We start from the raw sequence: 27,529 nt of genomic DNA on the forward strand, positions 1-27,529 counted from the left end.
CTACGCGGTTTTAAATAAAAGTGCCTGTTTGGATAAAGTTACGATTTTATACAAAGGGAATTGTATGGCTTACATGTGGAAAGGTTTTTCTGCGAGATGTTAATTTAGAATTTACGGACGGACGGAAAGAGACAAACGGTCAGACGTAAAGCTGTAATTTTACCGTTTTCCTCCACAGGCAAGTCTTCCAGCAGAGGGCTTTCTCACTAACAAGCTGACGGCACTACGGTATTATGGTGATAACAGGAACGAATCCGTTATGTGGAGATATCGCAGTCAGCGTAACTAGAAATGGATAAAAGCAGAAAAACCTTTGCTCCGATAATAAAAGAACAGGACGAAGGGACAATTAAAACCGGAGTTTTGCTTTTATTCAAATCGGGTTTATTCAAGAGTCTGATTTTAACTGAAGATGATTACATTATTGATAGCATTTTTTAATTTTTTTAATAATTCATTCATTCATTTTCTACCGCTTATCCGAACTCCTCAGGCGTCATCAGGCATCGAGGCAGTATACACCCTGGATGGAGTGCCAACCCATCACAGTGCACACACACACACTGTGGACAATTTTCCAGAGATGCCAATCAACCTACCATGCATGTCTTTGGACCGGCGGAGGAAACCGGAGTACCCGGAGGAAACCCCCGAGGCACGGGGAGAACATGCAAACTCCACACACACAAGGCGGAGGGGGAATCGAACCCCTGACCCTATAGGTGTGAGGCGAACGTGCTAACCGCTAAGCCACCGCTTTATTGTAATTAAACCCCAGAGCAGCATGAAGCCCTTTACCTATTCTAGTTTGAGTGGGTTTATTTTCCAGTAAATATGGAAGAGGCCGCCACCTCTTCTTCCTCCTCCTCCTCTTCCTCACCGTTTCTTGTGATTTACACGTTACATTACAGCTTTTAGGCCTGTGCTTTTCTATCCAAAGGTAGCACAAGAGTTTCAGCTATACTTATAACTATTGACTGGCAGGTCTGTGAAATATGGGTGTGTTCCTGAGATGCAGGAGATGCTTCTGTTCCTGCTGAATGTTTTACAGCAAGAGTGCAAGTGATTTTAAAAGAAGTAGCAGATCAATACAGAGTCCACTGCTCTGTTATTATCAGCACTTTCACAAAGGCTCATCGGACATCTTCTGTTGACGTAGATAATGATTTTAATGCCTTGAGTATGAAACAGTAACTCCACTGGTCTGCAAAACTTTTTTGCCTGCACCTTTTTTGGGGCGACTGCATTCAGGATGGAATGTCACACTCCACATCGGTGGATTATGGATCGCTGGAATGCTGATACTCTGGGCTTTAATAATTTGTACTTTTTTCTTTCAGAATTACTCGTTTTAGATCAGACTTAAAGGTGGGGTCTTCGTTGTTTGAGAAATGCTTTAGAAAACTGAGTCGGGATGACAAAATAAACAAAAACAAAAATTAAAACTAACGTGTAGCCAATGAGCAGAAAGGGGCGTGTCTTGTCGATATGTGCGGAGAATGTGTTCGGTGCGCATGTGTGACGTTAGCAGAAAGCGGTTTTAACATTGACATGGAGGATAAAAACAAAGAAAGAAAGAGAAGAAAGACTTACGATAAGGACAAGAAGTAGGACGTGTTAATATAGGATCAGCTTTCCAGCGCTGGAGAGAACTGAAGGAGCAGGAAGTTGGCCACATATTCACAGGTTGGAGTTTCCCGAGTCAATAACTCCTGAGCTAAACGCTGTTACTACACAAATAACACCTCTTTTCTATCGTAGTAATGTAGAGAGGCAGCTACAACCGCGTTTTGTGTAGTAACAGCGTTTAGCTCAGGAGTTATCGACTCGGGAAACTCCCACCTGTGAATATGTGGCCGACTTTACTTAAGACGCCGAGGCGCTTTTTTCCTTCTCGATAGGTGAGTAACGTTGGTTTTGCTTTGTTACACAGAACTAATATATGCCTTTGTCCTTTACATCATTATGCTTGTGTGGCATTTTTGCTTGTTTGTTTATCTACAATCGTATTGTTCTTCCCTTCAGCTATGATAAAGACACGTTTCTTTCTGTTAGTCGCCTGGGTTACGTATGTATGTGTGGGCGGAGCTATCATACAGGGGTGGGACCCGTTTGGGTTAGGGGTGTGTTTGTTTTGGTGATTTTATATGTCAACATTGGCTTTCAAACAACGGAGACCTCACCTTTAATTTGATTTCCGTGCAATGGAACACCAGTGTACTGGGAAAAAGATAACATTTATCTATAGTAGAATAACTGCATTTTAATATGAAATAGACTTTGATTTGGCTTATTAAAAATGCTCTTTATTTTGATCTATTAGTGTTCGAATGAAGAAACGCTGGAACGCTTATGGAGAAATATCAGTTGTAATATCAGTGAAGGTTCTCACAGGTTCTTACAAACGGCTGTCAATCAAACAACATGAAACCTTTTGATCTGAAGAACATTGAACCAGGCCACAGAAATTTATTTTTTCTACTCCTGTTTTGTTATCTGAGACCGGATATTGTTTAATGGTGGAAAACGTCTCGGGTGGAAAGTGTGGTTAATTAAATGTAAGTAAACAACCCACAGAAGCGGATGGGATGCATTCGGGAGAAGTATCAGGGTGTCGTATGACCGAGATGTGCAGGAACCCTGGCTGAATCTGACTTCCATGCCATTCTGTTTTTCTACGAATTAGCACAGCTGTTTTTTAGGTGCTCAGCGGTTTCTGCTTGCTCATCGTATATCTATCCTCAGCATCGGTTGCCAGGTGGAGTGCAGTAATCCTACTGACCGGCAAAGTTGCATATGCAACGTTAAATCATACTCAATGTTCTCATCCACCTCGTTCTCGTTGTTTTTGCATTCGACCTGTGCTACGGTTGTGTACAAATAAAACCTCACTCGAATTCCTTCTGCGCCACCAGAACGTAGGAGCTGCTGTTTCATAGCCAGCCCTCAGATCAGCGTCCCGAACGTACACAGGACACCATGTGTCATGTCACGATTCCCATGGAAGCCGTACGACAGGAATCCGTTGGGAGATGATACTGTAGCGGTGTAATTTGATGCCCATTGTGTGTCAGGAATTGCAGTCCTGAGATTTCCAAAGCTAGTTTTTAATAGTACGCATTCTGTTTCTGACTCAATTACACATAGATTATTATCATCTGACATGCTGAGGTGCATTGGGATCATTAGAAGAGGTATATCTAGGCCACAGAAGGTCATACTCTGGGAACAATGATTGACTATTTTTGCACTGGATATAGTCCAGAGATACAGTAGCTTACCACAATGCCAGCTCTGTGTTACTTCTCAGAGGCCAGTACCAGTCACGACTGCGCTTGACAAAAGAGAAGCACCCTATTATTCTAGTTTTAGGCAGTATATTTCCACTGTATGCCTCTGAGTGCCTTTTTAAATTGCCACTACTACTCTATTTAGGACTGAGGAGGACAAACACTCGGCAATAAATCACCAGACATACTCAATGGACGATGGAGAGATCGTGGGTGATAAGTGGCACCTTTGGGCTTTCCAGAAACAGTAGTGGTGTACACTGTAAGACCCATATAGGAAAGTGCCTGATATTTAGCAGTATGTGTTTAGATTTGGATATTTTAGGCTGCTGGGATACTAATATACTAAAAAGGGGGCACGGTGGCTTAGTGGTTAGCACGTTCGCCTCACACCTCCAGGGTCGGGGTTCGATTCCCGCCTCCGCCCCGTGCCTCGGGGGTTTCCTCCGGGTACTCTGGTTTCCTCCCCCCGGTCCAAAGACATGCATGGTAGGTTGATTGGCATCTCTGGGAAATTGTGTGAATGAGAGTGTGTGTGCCCTGTGATGGGTTGGCACTCCGTCCAGGGTGTATCCTGCCTCGATGCCTGAGATAGGCACAGGCTCCCCGTGACCGAGAAGTTTGGACAAGCGGTAGAAAATGAATGAATAATCCTGAAAAACAGTGATGCTTCAGAGCACAAGCTGTAACCTGCAGACCGAAGTGCAGCGACTGTATTTGCTATTTGTCAAGTGTAATTTTACAGTTTGTGATTGTGATTACACATGCAGAATTTTTACTTGTACACGTTTGTTTTGTTCGGCCCGACACGGTTTTCTGAAGCATTTCTCAAACTATGTACACCACACCTTTAAGCAGTAAGGTACACGACAAAGCCCCTAGCGTTTGAACGAACTCTTTCGGGACGTGTGTCTTGTACATGGTGTCACTTCAGCATAAAAAAAATATATAAATACCTGAAGCTAGTTACAAATTACAATCTCTAAATCTCTAAAATTGGAAAAAAAAATAATCATGCTTAATTGCTCTAATGCTTCCTGTAATAATTCCTGTAGAGTAAAGTAGGCCTGATAAACAAGCCATTGTTTCATTTACTTCCATTAAAACACTGTATATATTTTATTATATGAGTAAACATTCATCCTTTACTCAAGAAACGACCAAATATGTTTTTTTCCCTTATGCTCTGGCATTTAAACAAGCTTTTAATTAAGGTTTGTGTTTGTGACAGAATAGCCTGAAATTAAGCACATATGGGACACAAAACAATTTATTTTTGCCTGTCTTTACTCTGTAGGTATTATATTTACCAGCATGTTGGCACTGGGAATTCCTGGCAATGTTTTTCCCACTTTTAGTTGCGGGGAATTTTTTGTTGCCAAATTTGATCAAGCCAGTGAACAATACGTGGTCCGTCTTAAATCTTGATCCAACGTGCACAACTCAATGTGTTCATGGAAATGAGATGTTATTAGATTATAGATTAATAGAGATTAGTGATATTGACTATTCTAGAGATTGGAAAACAGAAGATCGAGCATTAGATCTTTCTCTCCGGGATTATGCCGAGGTTTTGTTTTTATAATTGTTGCAGCCCAACAATTATAATTAGAATTTTGTAGAAAACTGCCTGAATTAGCGATTTTTCTTGTAAACTACTAGCGATGAACAGACATGAAACTAACCTTCTAGGATAGCTGTGCGAATGTGACTCACATGATACGAAGAGGGGCGTTACGATTGACATCACGTGACACGCTTTAGAACAAAACTGTGGAAAACTTTGTAAGCTGCTCTGATGCCCCTTTTCCACCGGAAAGACCCGGGTGCTGGCTCAGATCTAGCGCTAGTGCTGGTTCAAAGTTGGTTCCACTGGTGAACCTTCTAAGAACCGGTTTGCCTTTCCACCGGCTAGAGAGCATCACAGCGTCGAGTGTGACATCACTGTATACGTGTCACGTGTCCCAGCAACGTTAGCGCAGCAGCGGCAAACACAACATCAATGCCGGATGTTGCTTTACTGTTAATGCTCATGGCTTTGCGAACCTACATCGGCATCCAAACGCGGCGAATAAAACGTCTACGTGCGGCTCCGTGTAATCTGTATAAACGGAGGTTGTAATCGAGAAAGTACATAACGATATTTTATTGTTAACACAGAAAAAAGTTAGCCTTAGCATGTAGCTACCTACTATCATGTGTGCTGGTAACTGAACATATTGCGTTAAAGTAAAAGTGTATAAAACATTAGTATACTTAAGGTACATTAGCAAATGCGCTAACAGTAGCCCCGCCCCCAGCTCCCGCCCCAAGTGGTTCTTAAGTCTAGACCAGCAACGTTTTGGTGCTACTTAAGAACCACTTTTCCTGGTTCAGAGCCGGTGCTTTGGCGGTCGAAACAGAAAGAACTGGTTCTAAATTAGGCTCCGAACCTGCACTCAAACTGCCTCGGTGGAAAAGGGGTATAAGTATCGCAAAGTTTGCTTGACTTTGTGTTCATGACCTTCTGCCGTACATCCGTATTGTTTGAATTTTGACTGCATAGTATTGTACAACTGGACAGAAATAACCATAAATCTACCAAAAATTTCAAATCTTTTGGTAAGTACTTTGCTGCTATTGGACTCAAGCTCAATTAGATATTAGAGAAATAATTAATGAGTTCATGTTTGGGTTCAAGGGGGAATGGTGGCTTAGTGGTTAGCACGTTCGCCTCACACCTCCAGGGTTAGGGGTTCGATTCCCGCCTCCGCCTTGTGTGTGTGGAGTTTGCATGTTCTCCCCGTGCCTCGGGGGTTTCCTCCGGGTTTCTTCCCCCGGTCCAAAGACATGCATGGTAGGTTGATTGGCATCTCTGGAAAATTGCGGTGATTTCTTGACTTCCGTGACGCACCCGTTTTCTCTAGGGCTTCTGATCCGATTATACCGTTGTGTCTTCGTGTCTTTGCCTCAGACTTTGCGGTTAATTAAATGTTGATTTGTTTTGCTCTAAACAAACACAAGAGCCTTATGAGGCAGCCTCAGGTTCGACTCTTCTACACTACTCTTCCTACAGTTCGTCTCTGCTGCAGACAAAATAAAATTCTAATAGCTTTGCAAACCGGTGTCTTAGTGGTTAGCACGTTCGCCTCACACCTCCAGGGTCGGGGGTTCGATTCCCGCCCCCACCTTGTGTGTGTGGAGTTTGCATGTTCTCCCCGTGCCTCGGGTCCGTAGTGTGTGAGTGTGTGAGTGAATGAGAGTGTGTGTGTGTGCCCTGTGATGGGTTGGCACTCCGTCCAGGGTGTATCCTGCCTCGATGCCCGATGACGCCTGAGATAGGCACAGGCTCCCCGTGACCCGAGAAGTTCGGATAAGCGGTAGGAAATGAATGAATGAATGAATGTTTGGGTTCATATTTTTACGTTTCTCTCTATAATTTTAATGATCAGCAGATGCAACACATTTTTATTCAGATAACTAACACACAGATGTATAGCTGTTTGATATGTGACAGATGGGGACGACTGACTGTAATTACAATACCGATCGATAAAAATGTAACACGAGACGGTGGGACAAGCGAACGGCAATGTGTCACTTCTGTGGCTATTATAAGAGTATCTTATACTACCAGGCAAACACAGGTTGCACAGTCATGACATCATGATTATTTATATCACTCAAATTCAGCAGCTGTTCTGGACTGAACATTTTACCATGTGTGAGCCAAAAAAAAAAAAAAAAGCTCCAGAAAAGTATCTGATATAAATCGGTCTTAGATTATTAGCGCATTAGCTCTCAACCTTCCAGTAATGAACGTCTGAAAGGAAGTGCCGTAGCCAGACGTAAAAAATGAAAAGCAAGTCTCCCAGAAGATCGGTGATAACGAGAGCGAGGTGAAAAGAGGCCTTGGCTCTGTTTGTACTGGGAAGTGTAGCCTAGGGTGTGCTGGACATCTTAATCTACCACTGAATGCACTACACACAATTTTATGAAAGAGTTCCTTTGGGACATTTTTAAATCACTGTCTTTCCTGCCACCATACAATAGACTCTGGAAGGAACCCACGACCCTCTCGAAAGGTTGCTATGGGAACAGCTGCACAGGTCTTGACAGTCGACTTCTGTGGTTTGATAATGGATTTTCACCCACATACTACTAGAGAGTCCTGACTGCAGCAAGACCTCGTCCCTGTCAGCGTTTCCTCAAACTCATTTCTACCGCTTTATCCGAACTACCTCAGGTCACGGGGAGCCTGTGCCTATCTCAGGCGTCATCGGGCATCAAGGCAGGATACACCCTGGACGGAGTGCCAACCCATCGCAGGGCACATACACACTCTCATTCACTCACACAATCACACAATTTACCAGAGATGCCAATCAACCTACCATGCATGTCTTTGGACCGGGGGAGGAAACCAGAGTACCCGGAGGAAACCCCCGAGGCACGGGGAGAACATGTAAACTCCGCACACACAAGGCGGAGGCAGGAATCGAACCCCGACCCTGGAGGTGTGAGGCGAACGTGCTACCCACTAAGCCACCGTGCCCCCCCCTGTTTCCTCAAACTTGTTTTATTTATTTATTTATTTATTTGTTTGTTTGTTTGTTTGTTTGTTTGTTTGTTTGTTTGTTTGTTTATTGCGTGATACTACTTCCAGGGTAAATGTACCGGGGGTAACAATGAAATTATTCAGTTGTAATGGTTAGTAAAATTGGTATAAAATTGGTATCTATACAGATATATATATTTTTGGTATGGCTCAATTGTGTGTTTAATCCATTGGCAGATGAGAACAAATTTCTTTCTGGTGCTCTGCAGTGTTCTCTCGTCTTATACGCATTTTTATACAATTCAAATCTAGATTAAATATTACTATATGGCAGAGATGGGGGACTCGAATCATATGACTTGATCCGAGTCAGACTTAAGTCGCAAATTTGAGACTTGAGACTTGCTTGACAAATATTTTTAAAAAAAATACTCGACTTGACTTCGACTTGACATCCGTGACTCGAGACTTGACTCGGACTTGAGTTATATGACTCGGAGATGGGGACTCGACTTGACTCGAGTCAGACTTAAGGCACAAATTTGAGACTTGAGAATTGCTTGACAAATATTAAAAAAAGACTCGACTTGACTTTGACATGACAAGACTTACTTGTGACTCGCACGTGTGTGACTTACTCCCACCGACTGGTATATAGTGCATCATAATAATTTAAATAGCGATTCAATCGATTATAGATTGGTATTAATGGGGCAAAAGTTTGCCAAGAAACAATTCCCAACACCACTGCACCACCTCCACCAGTATGGACTGCTAAATTCTGATCCTATCGTCTACGTGCTTCCGCAGAAAACTAGATTTACATTTTTTTCAGTCTTCGACTGTCTGGTTTTGGTGAGTCTGTGCTCCCTGAAGCCTCAGAAGAGGAACCTGAATGCTTTCCTGTTCTCCCAGTGGTGCAGTGAGTTATCTGACTTATCAATCTTTCTTTTTTCACCAACTTGACTGTTGTGTGTGAAAATCCCAGGAGATCAGCTATTTTAGAAATATTCAATTCAGCCTATCTGAACCTAGCAATAAGACCACTTGGGGTAGTGGTGGCGCAACTGGTTAAGGCTCTGGGTTGTTGATCGGGGTTCAAGGCCCAGCACAGCCAAGCTGCCACTGCTGGGCCCTCGAGCAAGGCCCTCAACCCTCCCTGCACTCTGACCCCAACCTCCTCAGTTGGGGTATGTGAAGAAAAGAATACTGTAGAATAGAAGTTTATATTAATTTAAGGCTTCCATGTACGGTCTCGGTGCTAGCTGTTTCAATTGATTAACAGCCGTATTAAACTGTGTGACGCGCATACACACACATGGAGGTGTATGGTGTGTTCCGGGAGACAGAGTTTCGGTACAGAGGGGTGGGGTGAGTATCAAATTGTGAATTTGATCGGGATAAATTTTTAACAGGTTTATTGAGTTCATTAGACTTGATAAATTTTGTACTTTGTACTCAGAAGCACCAGTAGCTTGCGAGCGACAGTGTTGGAGACCCCTGAGTTAAAGAAATCACTTCACTCCTAGAGGTTTCCTGCTCTGTTACAGCCTGCTGCAGACTTTGACACACATTCGTCAGTCTGATTCAAGTAGTGACCTACATCTAGAGCCTCTTTATCAGAGCCGGTTATAACTCAACGTCGTCGGAGCAGAACGAAGCGATCGCTAATATGAAACCCAAAGCCTCGTTTTAGAAAGAATATATGGGGCATAGCACACGAGTAAAGAGCAAAGGATGTGATGTGCAGGTCAGGTTTATATCTGATGTAATAAAAGGAATCTTTCAGGCGGTAGAATGTCTACATATGGAAGAAAAATAGTAAGGTCGTTTTTTTAGTTCGATCTCCTTGCTGTTTCTCCCGAACCTTTTACACAAACGCCCACAAGGCGAGGGACGATACTGCGAGGCAGACATGCAGCAGTGAGGGCAATAGACTTCTCACAGGAAGAAAGGGAGAGGATGGGGGCAAAAATTTGCATTTATCAAACGGATCATTGAAGAAGAATAATCAGTGAATATTTCAACAAACATAAAACAAAATTAAAGGTCAGATGTGATTATATTTCATTTCATTTGAAAATTAGTCCACTAAAGTGCCGAGATGCTGCCTCCCTGTGTCTTTTCTTTGCTGTCCACACGCTGACCTAACACGTATATATCATAATCCGCGGTTGTGTTTAAAAGGTTGTGGTAGCTCTGATCAGGGTGCTTATTTTTACCTGTGGTTTACTTCCGCTTCAGTACCTTTAAAGGCACGGGCACGATGTTTGAAAAACGATTCAGAAAACTGAGTCGGGCCGACTAACAAAACAAGCGTGTAGCCAATGAGTAGAAAGGGGCGTGTCTTGTCAATATGCGGCGGAAAGAGTGTTCAATGCGTATGTCTAACATTAGCCTCTGCCGTTACATCTGCCTCGGGTTCTAGGTGTCGAACGTCGTCTTCCGCATGAAACGGAGCTAAACCTTTCACGCTACAACACACAGTACTACAAAAACACATCTGTATTACCATAGTATTACTTATTGTGTTCATTTACTGATAAAAATATCCCCTCGGCCAGCCACCCCAGCAGGTTCCGCCATAATAGTCGCCTGGGTTACGTATGTATGTGTGGGGCGGAGCTATCAAAACAGGGGTGACACCCATTTGGGTTGGGGCGTGTTTGTTTTGATGATTTCAAATGTCAACATTGGCTTTCAGAGATCGTGCACCGCTCCTTTAATTGGAACACTGGCTCTACCTTCCCTGATCCTAAGGGAGATTGTTGATATTCATTCTGGCTCCAAACAAGTGAACCTTTTATGCTGGTGTGGTGAATGTAGGCTGAACTCAGACATCTCTGAAGAATTGTGGTGGTTCAAGTTGGTGTTGACTGTGAGCTGAATTTGTCTGTATGAGCAAGATATCCCTACTCCTGGAATGTCAGGTTCAATAGGCTTTGGCTGTGATCAGCAGAACAGTGTGGTTTCCGTTCACTGTATTAATCATGCATGGTGGCTTACGGCGTCTGCGAGAAAACAGCAAACAACAGATCATTAGGATGTATACAGTAGCAGTTGGCAGTGGGGTCGGTATTAGGTCTAATAGTTTTCAGATTTGTTCAATCTAGTTATATGTGATTTTTTTAAACTGTAAAATCAAAATTGATATGTGTTAAAGATTATTTTATTTAGGCTAGATTCATTTTCTTTTAAGGTTTCGATGGTTGGATTTTGTAGCTCTGGCATATAGTCGACTTTTATCATACTAAACTAAACCTTAACTAGATTTGTAAAGTTTGTCTCGACAAACTTTGATGTTGTCTTTGACGATGCAAGTATTCGCAAAGGCCGGTGCTTTTTGGAGGCGAGTGGACATAAGGGTCAGTGTTACATTTGGAAGCAAGTAGACAGAAAGCTAGGGTGCCAAAACATTTGGAGGTAAGTGGAGACGAGCATGTGACGTCATCCGGATACTCTTGAGGAAGTTCCCCTCATTGTTCTGAGTGTTTTGATATCTCACATGTCCATGTTGTAAATTGTTTTTTGATTTTGCATATTTTGTGGGCGGGGCTGCGGGACAACCGGAAGGCCAGACGGTGCACCAATTTTACCTTTGTTCAGAGTATCACCCTAAAGGAGCTGGCTGAGTTTGGTGTATACAGTTCGAAAGCTTGCCGAGTTATAAACCTCCAAAATTTATAATGGGAGTCTATGGCTAAAAAAAAAGGCCATTTTGAGACCCGGTACCAGAAGTACCGGAACTCGGATCGCTTGGTGCATGTGGCTAAAAACCCCTAGGAGGAATTACTCTTGATAAATTTTTGTTTAAGCTTAAATATGAAAACAGACTGTTGGCTTTTACAAAGCCAACATAATAACAGTCTGTATGTGTGTACGGCTGGCCGCATGGTGAGGTGAGATGAGGTGAGGCGAGGCGAGACGAGGTGAGTTGAGGTGAGGTGTGAATTAGCATTGAGCCTTAGATTTAGTGTGAGCGACTAAAGATGCTGACTGAGAGTGCTAAGCCCACAGAAGTCCATGCTTTTAACATTATCCCCATTTGTGACTATCTAAAGCAGCAGTCACAGCATGAATAAACCCTGCAAGGTGAAAAAGCCTGTTCAGTTCAGAGGATGGGGGTCTTGCTTAAGGGCCCAACAGTGGCAGGTTGAACCCCGATCAACAATTCCAAGCCTCAACTGCATGAACCAACACTGCTTCAAAGTTTATGCATATCCTAGCTTATTAGGAAGCTGGGGACAGAGCACAAGGTCAGCTACTGTGCAGCACCCCTGGAGCAGTTGGGGTTAGGGGCCTTGCTCAGGGGCCCACCGATAGTAGCTTGGCAGTTCAGAGGCTTGTTCTCTAATCTTCTGATCAGTGACCCAGCACATTACCTAATGACCCACCACTTCTAGCTATCCCTGTTACCCTAAGCAGGGTTTCCTGCAGAAAATTTGTTAGTTAAGGTGTTAGGGTTCGGTGGGTGGGCGGGGCTAATGGTGGGGCGGGGCTTCTTTGTGAGATAGACCACAGACTCTGTACTACATTTAACAATTATTTATTTAACACTAAATATAAAATGTAAATAACATATAATAATAAATAAGAAAGTGCAAAACAACATTCGAAAATTTTTTTTTTGGACGACCTAGTTAAGGCGGTAGGGCTTTGAAAATTAGGCGGTCCGCCTTAACTAAAAAGCGCTGTGGGAAACCCTGCTAAGGTACTGAATCAAATGCAGTAGGTGCTGTTATTTGATTAAGTGACACACTTTTGTGTTTCTGAAGTTCCACGTCAAGTTCTTTCCTTTCTTCCCTTTCGCAATTTGTAACTTCTCCCTCCATAGAAGTGACAACAGGATGGAAGGAAGAAAGGAAAGGAGGACTAATGCATTTACCAAATAAGACAATCCTGCTTACTGATGTGCAAACAAGGAGGCAAGCCACAGCTAAATACAGACTGAGAGTAAACAGTGACTCAGAACAGTCTGTGCCTATATAGCGCATGAACAGGAAGTGACTGAGGACTGAAGAAAAGTTCAAGGAATTCAGAGTGACAGTGATGTATCCTGGGCGTTTTCCCACGAAATAACTGAGCATCGTGCAAAAATGCACCCAATTTTGCATAAACATTTTGGGCTACCTTTAAATCGTCTTGTGTGGATTTTCAGTTCGAAATTTGCTGAAACCTGAGAATCCTGCACATAAGCTTTGAGGAGCTGATCTTTAAAGGGACGCATGAAAAAAAAAAGAAGAAAAAAAAAACAACCAGAAAGAATAAATGCACGTTATTTGTTCGGTCTAAATAATGAATCCATATTCCGTTCCATACTCGTCCTACTCGTACGAACAGCAGAGCATCGCTATTACTATTCAGCATCTCACCGCGACTTCTATCTAACGGCTCTGCGTGCATGCGTAAAGCAGATTTAGCCTAAAACAGGAGCCGGCATCAGACACTGCTATCGAGGGACTAGCAGCTTCAGTCGTGTTAGCGATGCTGTGGTTTACACTTACAGGATTAGCCTTCTGTTCCACTAAACAGCACATCGAATATCTGCTTTAGATAATTGTACTGTATGGCTGATGATTATTACAGCTATTACACATTTCCTCTTGGGTGTGATGCTCCGTGGTACGTGTCATTTCTGTAAGGTGTGTACTTAAAGTCTCAAGATTTTTGTAAACTGTTGTTAAAATTCGGAAATTGCGGTGATTTCTTGACTTCCGTGACGCACCCGTTTTCTCTAGGGCTTCTGATCCGATTATACCGTTGTGTCTTCGTGTCTTTGCCTCAGACTTTGCGGTTAATTAAATGTTGATTTGTTTTGCTCTAAACAAACACAAGAGCCTTATGAGGCAGCCTCAGGTTCGACTCTTCTACTCTACTCTTCCTACAGTTCGTCTCTGCTGCAGACAAAATAAAATTCTAATAGCTTTGCAAACCGGTGTCTTAGCGGTTAGCACGTTCGCCTCACACCTCCAGGGTCGGGGGTTCGATTCCCACCCCACCTTGTGTGTGTGGAGTTTGCATGTTCTCCCCGTGCCTCGGGGGTTTCCTCCGGGTACTCCAGGTTTCCTCCCCTGGTCCAAAGACATGCATGGTAGGTTGATTGGCATCTCTGGAAAATTGTCCGTAGTGTGTGAGTGTGTGAGTGAATGAGAGTGTGTGTGTGTGCCCTGTGATGGGTTGGCACTCCGTCCAGGGTGTATCCTGCCTCGATGCCCGATGACGCCTGAGATAGGCACAGGCTCCCCGTGACCCGAGAAGTTCGGATAAGCGGTAGAAGATGAATGAGTGAGTGAGAGTGAGTGAGAGCTTTGCTAACCAGAAAGGCTTCATTGGTCTTAATGAAAAGCAGCATTCAGGTGACTAAAGTTGTGTTATTTAGGCTTTGTTGAGGGTTCTTAGGTCAGTGGAATAATTAATGTTCTTAAAAGCCAAAACCCAGGAAGCAGAGAAAATGAGTGCAATTATTTTCAATTTATTCCAATTAAAGAGAAGGCTTTTGCCATCTTAAAGTAAACAGTATTGACTAATGTTGAGCAATGAAGCTTTAATGTTTACTTAATCCATTAGTTGAAGTCATCTTTTACAGGAAGTGCTTCATTGAAGTTGCCTCGATAACGACGCATGGCAGAGAACGTTTAACTGTACCCCATATTCTCAGTCTAACAAACAGGCCATTTTATATTCTTTGCTTAGTCAGAAGACTCCACACTCGCTTATTTCTCTCCCAGTATTCTGTTGGTTTAATAAGTCTGTTTTTGGCAAGAACTGAAATCCACAATCTGTTGCTTGAGAGCCAAACACGACACCGTGCATTGAATATGTCTAGACTTTTTTTATTTAATGCTTATAATAAAACACGCTTGGCGTATACATGCTGGCATATTCTATCCTCAGGAGCCAAAAATATGCTGTACCGTTAAATGAAAACGTATTTCCCTTTTTTTTCAGCACACCTGCATTGCTTCAGTAAGATGGATTGTAATGAGCAAGGAGACGGTGCAGTGTTGTGGGATCGTCAGTGAACAGAACATGATTATATTCACTCAAATCCAATAACCCTAATCAATCTCCAGCGCTATTTATTTTCTCCTGACATCCTCACATTTTATCTCAGGGCATAAGGCAATCGCTCTCTCTCTCTCTCTCTGTTTCTCTCTCTCTCTCTGTCTCTCTCTCTCTGTCTCTCTTTCTCTCTGTCTCTCTCTCTCTCTCTCTCTTTGTCGCTCTCTCTCTCTCTGTCTTTGTCTGTCTGTCTCTCTCTCTTCTCTCTCTCTGTCTTTCTCTCTCTCTCCCTCTCTCTCTCTCTCTGTCTCTCTCTCTGTTTCTCTCTGTCTGTCTGTCTGTCTCTCTCTCTCTCTCTGTCTCTCTGTCTCTCTCTCTCTGTCTCTCTCTCTCTCTCTTTCTCTCTCTGTCTCTCTCTCTCTCTCTCTATCTCTCTCTCTCTGTCTGTCTGTCTCTCTCTCTCTGTCTTTGTCTGTCTGTCTGTCTCTCTCTCTCTCTTCTCTCTCTCTCTGTCTCTCTCTCTGTTTCTCTCTGTCTGTCTGTCTATCTCTCTCTCTCTCTCTCTCTCTCTCTCTCTCTCTCTCTCTCTCTCTCTCTCTGTCGCTCTCTCTCTCTCTATCTCTCTCTCTCTCCGTAGTGTGTGTGTGTGAGAGTGTGTGTGTGCCCTGTGATGGGTTGGCACTCCGTCCAGGGTGTATCCTGCCTCGATGCCCGATGACGCCTGAGATAGGCACAGGCTCCCCGTGACCCGAGAAGTTCGGATAAGCGGTAGAAGATGAATGAGTGAATGAATGAATGAATGAATGAATGAATGAATGTCATTTTCACAGTGCATGGCTAGGATTGCTATTATTGATTACTAAATTAAGCTAAATAATGTTGTGGGGGAAAAAAACAGAAATGAGCAGAGCGGTTAAAGGTTACAAGCCTTGCTCTAGAGCCCAGTAGTGGCAGCTTTGAACTCATAACCTTCTGAGCACAAGTCCACCATTTAATCACTGAACTGAGCTTTCTGCCATGAGAGTAGCTGTTTATAAAGCTGACTAGCTTTCTTCTCTCAGGGGATTTAATCTCTCTCTCTCTCCGTAGCTTGGGTTGTATTTCCATCCTGCACCGCTTTGATTGTGAGACACAATGGAGCTGGAGGATTTAGGACAGTTGGCAGGTCACTCATTTCTAGGAGGTTTAAGAGCTCTGAGCTTCTTCTGTTCACTCTACCTGTGTGAATGTTCTAAAAAAAACTAGGCTACAGGAAAACACAGGGCTCTTTTGGAAAAGAAATGATTTATGATCATAATAAAGGCCAGAAGTGCATTATATGAATGAACTGAATCGTGAAATAAAGAGGAATAGTTTTGTCAAATTGGGGATAATTAGTACTGCCGATGGGCTGGCCGTCAGTTTCACCCCAGTTTTATTACAAGACTATCATTTTATACATCGCATAAAATATTGATGTTTTATACTGCAGTAGCACATACTGTAGCGCTGCCTGCACACAGATCCAGGCTCCACGGTCTGATCGTGAGCTCCGTCTGGAGTTTCTCATATTGTCCCTTACTGAGTTATCAGATTTTCATCCATCATCAGAAAACATGCAGGTGGATGAATTGGTGGTGTTATTGTGTGAGCATAGTGCCCTGTGATGGACTGGTATCCATTTGCCATATCCATTCTGCCTCGAATGAACATAATAACACAACAATATACAGGATGCAGCAATATATGAATAATCGTTTGTAGAGGTTAGCAAAATTTTCTTAGTAGATTTAGCTGAGGTAAACGGTATTAAACTAGATGTTCCGTGGCAGACGGGGGGTTAAACATCTGACAGATTAAAAAGGGGGGAAGGGATTTTGCTACTGATTATAGCAAGAAGGTTGCACACACACAGCCACCCTCCCACCGCACCCCCGCACACACACAGCCACCCTCCCACCGCACCCCCGCACACACACACACACACACACACACACACACACACACACACACACACTATATCTATCTACATTTACGGCATTTATCCAGAGTGACTTTCAACTGAGCAACTATGGGTTTAGGGCCTTGCTCAGGGGCCCAGCAGTGGAAGCTTGGTGGACCTGGGGTTGAAACCCATGACCTTCTGATCAGTAGCCCAACACCTTAACCACTGAGCTACCACATCCCCCACATTGTGTCTGTCTATCTATCTATCTATCTATCTATCTATCTATCTATCTATCTATCTATCTATCTATCTATCTATCTATCTATCTATCTATCTATCTATCTATCCGTTTCTCTTTCTCCCTCTATGCATTCCACTATCTATCTATCTATCTATCTATCTATCTATCTATCTATCTATCTATCTATCTATCTATCTATCTATACATACATAACATCTATCTATCTATCTATCTATCTATCTATCTATCTATCTATCTATCTATCTATCTATCTATCTATACATACATACATAACATCTATCTATCTATCTATCTATCTATCTATCTATCTATCTATCTATCTATCTATCTATCTATCTATACATACATACATACATAACATCTATCTATCTATCTATCTATCTATCTATCTATCTATCTATCTATCTATCTATCCGTTTCTCTTTCTCCCTCTATGCATTCCACTATCTATCTATCTATCTATCTATCTATCTATCTATCTATCTATCTATCTATCTATACATACATAACATCTATCTATCTATCTATCTATCTATCTATCTATCTATCTATCTATCTATCTATCTATCTATCTATACATACATATCTATCTATCTATCTATCTATCTATCTATCTATCTATCTATCTATCTATCTATCTATCTATCTATCTATCTATCTATCTATCTATCTATCCGTTTCTCTTTCTCCCTCTATGCATTCCACTATCTATCTATCTATCTATCTATCTATCTATCTATCTATCTATCTATCTATCTATCTATCTATCTATCTATCTATCTATCTATCTATACATACATACATAACATCTATCTATCTATCTATCTATCTATCTATCTATCTATCTATCTATCTATCTATCTATCTATCTCGATCGATCAATCTCTTAAACAGTTTAAATAAATGGCATGTCAGATGCACGCTGATGTTGATATAATGGCATCCATCATCCTATTGCTTTTGTCATGTCTAGAGGCCAATGCAGGATGAATAATGGATGTCAGAATGACATACAGCACTGTCAGTCCTCATTAAAATTAGTGCTTAGTGCTCCTGTCTGAATGGACACTTCATCATGAATGCGTGCCTTTATTTGTGACGTGGTCTGCTGTCCAATGCCATCACGTAAAGTGTCTCTTGTTTACGGACAGAGCCGGCAGTCATCGTGGTGGCGGATTTATTAACGTCTCCAGGACCTTGACTGCAAGATGTACAATTGAACATCGAGGTTCTGAGCACCTCGGCTTTGCGTTCCAGTCAGTAACCAGCCCCCAGCATTTTTAGCAATGCTTCAGTTAACTACCACCTGCTTATCTTGCAGTTAAAATAGCGTTGCTTTTCAAACTGAAATTGGTTTATTCTGTAGTCGTGGCACAATAAGAGTTGAGTCAGTGCTGAAATTGTAAGATGTCTTGACGCTATAAAACTAAGGGATGCGGTAGCTTGGTGGTTGCGGTGAATGACCACTGCTTGGAAGGTCATGAATCTCAGGTCCACTAAGCATTTGCTGTTGGTCCCTTAAGCAAGGATATGAGTGTCTGATAAATGCCATAAAATAAATGTTTACCTTTGTTTGAATACAATGAAAAGTTCTGCACAGTAATCCCTCGCCACTTCGCGGTTCAAGTTTCGCGGTTCAAGTTTCGTGGCCTCAGTGCATCGCTGATTTTTCAAAAATATTCATAGAAAAATAAAAATAAAAACGGTGTCCCAGGATGCCAGACAAAGAGAGAAAGGCACAAGGCATGTGATTGGTTCCCGGCGCGAGATCTGAGCTGATTGGCTGGGCATCATCGCATCCTCTCCCAGCTTCTTCCCTTGTTGTATCTCGCCACTCTCGTTCACGCTGTAAACCGTGTCTCGCGTATTGTGTCCGAGATTAACTTTTCGTTAAGCCCTTACGATGCCCCCTAAGTGCCGTGTTCCTGCGAAAGATTCCTCTAGTGAGCCCAAGAGGAAGAGGAAGATGATGACCATCAGTGAAAAGGTCAAACTTAGGGCCAATCCTACTTCGCGGATTTTCACCTATCGCGAGGGGTTCCGGTCCCCATTAACCGCGATAAACGAGGGATCACTGTTTACTTATTCAGCATATTACATACTGCTGAACATTGTGTATGACCCGGGTTTGTTTAGGCTGTTTTGTAAAGTGGGTCGAAATGTCAGCAAGCCCTCAAATCATTAATAGCACTTCTATCTCGATTTGCAAAAAAGCTCGAGGTTTCCGAGAGATCGCTGTCGCTTGGTTGGTTTTGCCTTTTATTTCTGTTTCTGAAGACTTCTCGAGAGCAGCGGTATCGAGTTAGCATTTTTGTACCGCAGGTGTTGCGTTCCCTCCGGGCTGTCTTCGCCCTAATAGAGTCGGATATACGGTACGAGGTCCAGGAACTCTTTCGGTAATGGAATCATTTAGAAGCTCTGTTTGGATGCTAACCTTCTCAAACTGTTTGGAAATCCATTTATTTAGACGAACATACAGCACAGCAGTACATACAGCACAGCAGGACGTCCAGCACATCCTCCTTTCCAGAATGGAAGCTCCTCTAAATAGATCATCAGGACAACCGTGTGTGAGTGTGTGTGTGTGTCTGCACTGAACATCGCTGTTTGTTATGCTACTGATCAGCGTTTGGTTAGTGAATCGCAGGGTTGAAGATAAACTTCAGAAACTGTACGTCATTAATAAATTATTTAGTATTGTTCAGAGCTACATACATTTTACTCCTTATTTATTTATTTTTCAATAGACCTTCAAATGTCTCTTCTTTCATGGTCTAGCAAATGACACACCAGACATCAGAATGGGGCGACTTGGACGATGGCAGCCTAGCTATCCCCCACCCCCACCCCCACCCAACAAATAGTACTGAAGCAAGCAGTACATTTTATATGGAGACTGAGCGGCTAGTGCTACTGTAGCTTACTGTTCTACTAACGTAATGTTACTTCATTATGTATCTGAAATATAATACATTAAGGGAGTGAAGCAATCCATTAGTTCTGGTGTAATATTGAACGATATACAGTACTGCTGGGGACAACTGGCCATACTGTAGGTTTATGATACGGTTACTGAGTCTGCTGGAAAAATGTGATAAAGGCTATTTTCTTCACTCAGTGGCTCAGAGATTATGCACCATGGTCCATAACCACTCATTGTGACAAGAGTATTCACTGGTACTTAAGCCTTATAGCTGCTTTATTTCTAGGAATACTGTTTAAATAGAACCAGCACCGAACGGACGGCATGAATACGGAGATTCTCTGGGACAGTCAGAGAGATTTGATTTTTAATTCACTTTTTTTTTTTTCATGTGTCCGTATGTAAACGTAAGGCAGGGATGTGTGCATGTCCTTTTCACCATTTCATGACTGCATGCTGGTGTATTGTTTGCATTAGTAAATAGATGACTGTAGCACCCTGTGGATCGTGGTGTCAGTGGGCAGCCAGATGCAAATTTGTATAGACTCATTCAGTGACACTAAAAGAGGACTAGCAAATTTAACTGCTCCTTTTGAGGGGTGTTGCTAGGAAACCGTCAGTGTGCAGATGAAATCCCTACTGTGTGTCTTGGTCCAGCTGCATAGCAAAGCCATTACATGTGTGTGTAATTCCATGACAGAGTCCAATAGCTCAGTCCAACAGCTGTAAACAAATGCCTCTAATCTTGTTAAATAGGCCTCATGACCATCCTGCTTGGAAAATAAATCAATTTAAAACCCTTTCAAACATAATGCTGAGCACAGAGGAATATATGATAATTATATTATGTCACTACCAACGGCTCGTAACTATGGGTGAGGATAAGGATGTCATTTGGCTGTTAAACGGAGCGATTTGTCCGCAATCTGATCACCGGCAAAGCCACCGTGACACCGTTGCCGCTTACGTCATTCGATCAACCGTCTATCATTCTCAAGCTCTGGTTTCCATCACACATGAGCGAGATCCCAAAATATTTAATTAATTAAATAATTTTCCACTCTAAGGTTGGGCGGTCCCTTAGAGATAGGGTGAGGAGCTCAGTCACTCGGGAGGAGCTCAGAGTAGAACCGCTGCTCCTCCACATCGAGAGGCTGCGGTGGCTCTGGCATCTGTTCCAGATGCCTCCTGGACGCCTCCCTGGGGAAGTGTTCTGGGCATGTCCAACCGGGAGGAGGCCCCGGGGAAGACCTAGGACATGCTGGAGTGACTATGTCTCTCGGATGGCCTGGGAACGCCTTGGTATTCCCCCGGAAGAGCTGGAGGAAGTGTCTGGGGAGAGGGAAGTCTGGGTGTCCTTGCTTAGACTGCTGCTGCGACCCGGCCCCGGATAAGTGGTAGAAAATGGATGGATGGATGGATGGATGGATGGATGGGTAATGTCTTTTCCTCTCAGCTGAAGGAAACATCCCGCCTGTCTGTCACAGAAGTGATGAATTTTGTCTCAGCTGCTTCACAACGCTTTGTTGGAGGTGTACTTTGGATGGTGCCAAGAGATCAGCTGTCTGGATTTATCCTCGACTTTGGCCATGTGCTTTTTTTGTTCACGTTCGTGTTCACGTGTCTCCCCACACCCTTGTCTATCCCTTCCCGCCTCTGCACACCTGTCCCTTATGCGTCTCTTTTCATGTCTTTTGTTTCGTCTTTTGTCGTGTCTTTGTTCCTGTTTTGTGTGTTTTAGTTAATAAATCAGTTGGTTTTTATCCTCGCATCTCTGACATCAGCTGCAAATGACAGGGATGTTGTCTCTACACCCTCATACTGGACACATACTGTTGTACCGCATACACCAACCAAAAGTTGAGACACAAGACAATAGGCCCTAAGATGATGTGTAGACTGGATCAATGTATTTCCATGTCCTCTTACAAAGACCTTGGGTGCACGGTTCATTTGAAATCATGCTGCATTTTCATCTACAGAAAGTGATCTTCTCTCCACCACCATGTAATATACTAGACTTTTTCTCTCGATGATTTCTTTCCTAAACACTAGAGCTTTCTGCTACCTGCTTCCCAAATGGAGGACATGTCCATTGGGTTATGGAGTTTCTCAAAAGCGCTCATTCGGTTGCTCAGAAATATCAACCTTCTGCCCTGTAAGAGTTTATGCAGGATCTTGTCTTTCCTCTCCTGAAACAAATGCTTTGCTAGAAGATATTTGGAACCACTTGATTGATATTTGGAGCCTCTTTAAACTCTGCGACTCTGATAGATTCTGCAACTGCTTTTGTCACAGACCTTCTGGCTCTCCTTGCCCCAAGGATCTCTGGTACAAAGTGCAATGGTTATGAGCAACCTTGTGTTCAAACAGTGTTTGTTTCCAAAAGACGAATCCTCTGTAGTATTATATTATATAATATATGATGATTTATATTCATCCAGTGTATTCACATAGTTAAATGGCTAACCGAGTAAACAACGTCTATATGGATTCGGTTGTTTTCTGACTCACTTGCTTTGCTATTTTAAGTCATACGGTGTTTGTCACCACTCCAACCATGCCCACAGAGCGTGTCAGTTTCGGTTTGTGACTCAGGAGAATTTATTTCCGCTATACATTCCCCATAGAAGGTGTTGCCAAAAAATCTGTGACTATTGCCTCAGCATGCCACTCACCTATGTGTCAAAATGTCTGTTCTGATTTCCCAACATTTATTTTGCTGGAGTTGGTCTGTGCATCTGTATCTTGTGTATGCAGAAAAATCCTGCTTTTGCATTCAATTACTTGCTGGATGTCAAATCTTATAAGTAATGCAATTGAATTCAGCATAAGGATTTTTATTGCAATGTAATGAACCTCTAGCAAAGCAGGCTTAACGTTTTGAGCAAGTGGATCCTTCATGGGTTAGGGTTAGGGTTAGTTCTGAATTCAACATTGGGTTAAGGTTAGGGTTAGGGTTAGTTCTGAATTCAACATTGGGTTAAGGTTAGGGTTAGGGTTAGTTCTGAATTCAACATTGGGTTAGGGTTAGGGTTAGTTCTGAATTCAACATTGGGTTAAGGTTAGGGTTAGGGTTAGTTCTGAATTCAACATTGGGTTAGGGTTAGTTCTGAATTCAACATTTGGTTAGGGTTAGTTCTGAATTCAACATTTGGTTAGGGTTAGTTCTGAATTCAACATTGGGTTAGAGTTAGGGTTAGTTCTGAATTCAACATTGGGTTAGAGTTAGGGTTAGTTCTGAATTCAACATTGGGTTAGAGTTAGGGTTAGTTCTGAATTCAACATTGGGTTAGAGTTAGGGTTAGTTCTGAATTCAACATTGGGTTAGAGTTAGGGTTAGTTCTGAATTCAACATTGGGTTAGAGTTAGGGTTAGTTCTGAATTCAACATTGGGTTTGGGTTAGGGTTAGTCTCCATTATATCTCTGGTTTTCTTCTTGTTTACAATAATATGTTTTTCTCTTTGCTTTTAGGAGCCCTGCTAATGTCACAACAGCTTCCACAGTAAGCTTCCACTCCTTGTCTTGGAGTGCCGTCACCCGAGAACCATGCATCATCATCTCCCGCCTCTCTTGCTCGTTCTGTCCCTCGCACTCTCCTCCAGTCGTGAGTATTCCTCACAGCGTTGCTCGTTCTTCTTTTCCCCTCCCCTCTAGCTTCCACTCCTTACTCCTTTCCTAGTTCTCCTTCTACATATATTCATCAAAGCGGTCAGATCCTGTCCTGCTAGCTGTGGTTAATTGCATTGAGATTAGAATGTGCCTGTCTTCTCGTGCTAGTCCAACAAAAGACGTTCTAACTGATTAGGAGCAGCGGTTTCATATCCGGCCAGAAGAACGACGCTGTGCTCACTGGGTCAAAGCCAGAGGATCAGAGAGAATGACAAGAAGAGGGCATCTCCCAGGCATATGAGATACAGCTGTAGCTTATTACAGACTATCTGTATTTCAGATGAAACTGGCTGATTTCTGGTGCACTAAAGGTTTAATATAGCAAATACAGCATCTGTGTTGTTGTATATGAATTTGATATCCAGAATAATACAGTATTTTTAGTAAGGAAAATGTCTAGCATCAAACTGAGGCGGCACCAGAGAGAAGCTAGCATGTGATTCAGCTTCCCCGAGAAAGAACAAAGCTCCACCATAGACCCCGAACATTTTTATTCTTAAAGCAATAATATAAAGACTAATTAATCTTTTAGTTAATAATCCAAAAGAACAAATGAAATGAATTAAAAACATTTAGTTATTATGCGTGCGTAACCTCACGTGACACGTGTTACAGCTACGCCGGCGTAGGCGTAATATCGTTACATTTTATTTTAAAAATGGAGCGGTTTCTTGTGCCAAATAAGTGACCTCGTTATTCTAATTCAGATTTCACTTCTAGTAAAATTAAGAATATTAAACATAAGACATAAGCCCAAGACCTATTTTGCAAATATTGTGTGTAATGGCTCAGCTCTCCCTGTGAATAAACTGGCGTGACCTCAGCACCTGCTTTCTAAATTGCCCGGCGCCGCCCCCAGACAGAGAATTGATTAATTTTTCGTTTGGTGGGATTTCCATCATTTTTCTCCCTCGTTTGGTGACCTGCCGATTCGCCCCCCACCGACCGGCTCTCCTGCTGTCATACAATAGCTACACATCTTTTGAAAACGCTTCTCACGCTGGGCGGAGCATCACAGGACGGCACTCGGAGGAAAACGCTATCTGTCCTCTTCTGGAGAAATGAACTTTCAGTTGGCTAGTGCCACATTATAACAGAGAGATTATGCCATATTTATGGCAGAACTAGAATAACGCAGGGAGCTCGTGTCACGTCAGACCGTCTCGCTGGGATCGAACAAGGACGCTTTTATATCCTGTTAATTGAGGGGAACGTTCCTGATCTGCAAATACTAAACAGTTATAGACAAAGAGAGATGCACCCACACAGAAAGCCAAAAATATATCCAGGGTCATAAGAGCCATAGGCTTCAACCGATCAGTTTTACTGTAAGTTGCTTTAGATAAATGTATTGATTGAATAAATAAATAAATAGATTTAGAACAGCTATTGTTACGTAAGAAACTGGACATATACTGTAAGGTGTTGGGTTGCCAATCGGAAAGTTGTGAGATCAAATCCCAGGTTCACCAGGCTGCCACTGCTTGGCCCTTAAGCAAGGCCTTTAACCCTCAACTGCTCAGGTGTATAATATTTAGCTCGTTGTTAATTTAAATGTAGAGATTATTAAGTGCTTCTGAGGTTTACGGTGTGATTTTGGCCATCGAATTCCAGAAGACTTCCACCTTCAGGATTTGAGATTGCAATTTTTTTTAAATTACTGCTGATTTCCTACAGATTTGGACCTAGAGGTGCCATGGGACATAATCACAGCATGCATTCATCCAAAGCGTGGTGTGGAACATGAGTACAGCTTCACTATTAAATAATTGCATCCTGTGATCGCAATTTTGCCAGAAACCTAAAAAACTTATATATATAATATAAATATATATATATATATAAACCCAGAATAGAATAGATGTACTGACATATGTACAGGCTTTTAGTCCTGTAAAATGATGATGAGCTTTAATTAATACGCAATCAGCACTTAAGTTGTTTCTGTTTTTCCCATCCAGCTGCGTATGGTGAAGCTGCTGGAATATTTGGTGAGTATGAGCGATATTTTGTCTTAGCGGCTGTTTACTGTGTCTGATATCCACCCGGTTTGTCACTGATTGCCACCAGCCATCTTGTGTTTACATGCGTATCAGTCGATTCCCAGTGCTCGAGGCAAAAACAGTGAAATGAGCACAAGCAATGAATCTGAGACTGTGAGTGCCTGAAACTCATTACCGCTGCTTCTCTTGAACAATCAGAACAAACAAATTGTTGATTTGGGGATGCAGATATAAAAAGAATTCAAGGTTTTAAAGAATCTTGGACATTCCGGCAGGACGCAGCGGCAAGGACGAAACTTGCTGTCAATCAGGGATTTGTTCAGAACAATCTCCGTTTACAAGTCAGAAAAGATAATAATAATAATAATAATAATAATAATAATAATATGGATCGTAAGGGGGGCACGGTAGCTTAGTGGTTAGCATGTTTGCCTCACATCTCCAGGGTTGGGGGTTCAATTCCCGCCTCTGCCTTGTGTGTGTGGAGTTTGCATGTTCTCCCCGTGCCTCGGGGGTTTCCTCCGGGTACTCCGGTTTCCTCCCCCGGTCCAAAGACATGCATGGTAGGTTGATTGGCATCTCTGGAAAATTGTCCGTAGTGTCTGAGTGTGTGAGTGAATGAGAGTGTGTGTGCCCTGTGATGGGTTGGCACTCCATCCAGGGTGTATCTTGCCTCGATGCCCGATGACGCCTTAGATAGGCACAGGCTCCCCGTGACCTGAGAAGTTCGGATAAACGGTAGAAAATGAATGAATGAATGAACGAATGAATGGATCGTAAGATACGGATATGGACAATAAGAATTAGGCAGTAGATAATAATATTTTAGTTGATGACTGTAAAATTTTATGTTATTGGTGACACTGTGGAATAAACTATAAACGATCTACAACCGGTTTGTACCAGAGCACTAAAAGCAGTGAGATGTGAAAACAATGCTGGGTTTCCTACAGCTACAGAGAGCCAGCATACTGTTAGTTACTGCCATTCAATATCAGCCTGTCAGCAATGCTAGTTAACAGACTGGAAGTAAAGGAAGAAAGAATATTTGTTACATCACTACTTACCATTTTCTTAGATTTGGATAGTGCACAAATCACGCCAACACACCCGCGAACGCACACCCCTCTATTTTTCCATCAAAGCCATGACAGAGTTGTGTGTTTTCTGGCAGCCAGATATTTTGCTTTTGATCCCTTTTGTGCGTTTGATTCTTACGCCGTTTGCCAGATGAGCTAATGTGATATCTGACTTCTTATGGTCTTGGTGTTGCTCGCATTTTTTCTTGCATGCCCTATGTAAAGTAACAGGAATGCTTCTTTGAGATATAAATACAGAGCATTCGTACATCAAGCAGCACTTTTGTGCAGAAATATTTTGCCGAAAAGTGTCATGATTTGTTAAGATGGGAGACTAGGTGAAGAAAATGAAACAACATCCTACTTACACATAATAGGTTTTAAAAGAGTTTGTCTGAGATTAGGGCACATATAGTTTTAACAAATCTAAGTGAACTACACTTTCATCATTGCTGTAGAGTTTTGTTTCGATTTTCCTTACTAGCGTCTCTCATTAGCTGCTGTAATTAGGAGTCGCGCTTACATTCAGCTGTAAGGTAGAAGAGTAAAAAGAAAAAAGAAACCAGCATTTGTGTGTAAATATATCTATCTGAAAAATAAAATAAAACTATATAAATCTTATTAAACCAGGTAAATAGGAGAAGCCAGTGGAGAAATTAACCAGACGTGGCGGATTTCTGAGGAGCTTTAAATGAACAAATTTGGAAATATTTAGAGTTTTTTCAAATTAGAAAAATTGGCATTGTCCAAATGTTTTTTTTTAGATTATTGTGTATATATATATATATATATATATATATATATATATATATATATATATATATATATATATA

General features: G+C 42.2%; 1 protein-coding gene across 2 annotated transcripts in view; it reads left to right on the forward strand.

Moving 5' to 3' along the window:
* Positions 1-27,529, forward strand: part of cntn1a (contactin 1a) — a 70,758-nt gene that overhangs the window by 14,094 nt on the left and 29,135 nt on the right. For both annotated transcript variants that reach the window (XM_027140941.2, XM_027140942.2), the window contains exons 2-3: positions 23,417-23,549; positions 25,576-25,605. In XM_027140941.2, the coding sequence (XP_026996742.1) occupies positions 23,492-23,549; positions 25,576-25,605 (88 nt within the window). In that variant the 5' untranslated portion in view covers positions 23,417-23,491. The remainder of the gene's footprint in view (positions 1-23,416; positions 23,550-25,575; positions 25,606-27,529) is intronic.

This window comes from Tachysurus fulvidraco, chromosome 10 (genome assembly GCF_022655615.1).
Source record: "Tachysurus fulvidraco isolate hzauxx_2018 chromosome 10, HZAU_PFXX_2.0, whole genome shotgun sequence".
In the NCBI taxonomy this organism is placed as follows: domain Eukaryota; kingdom Metazoa; phylum Chordata; class Actinopteri; order Siluriformes; family Bagridae; genus Tachysurus; species Tachysurus fulvidraco.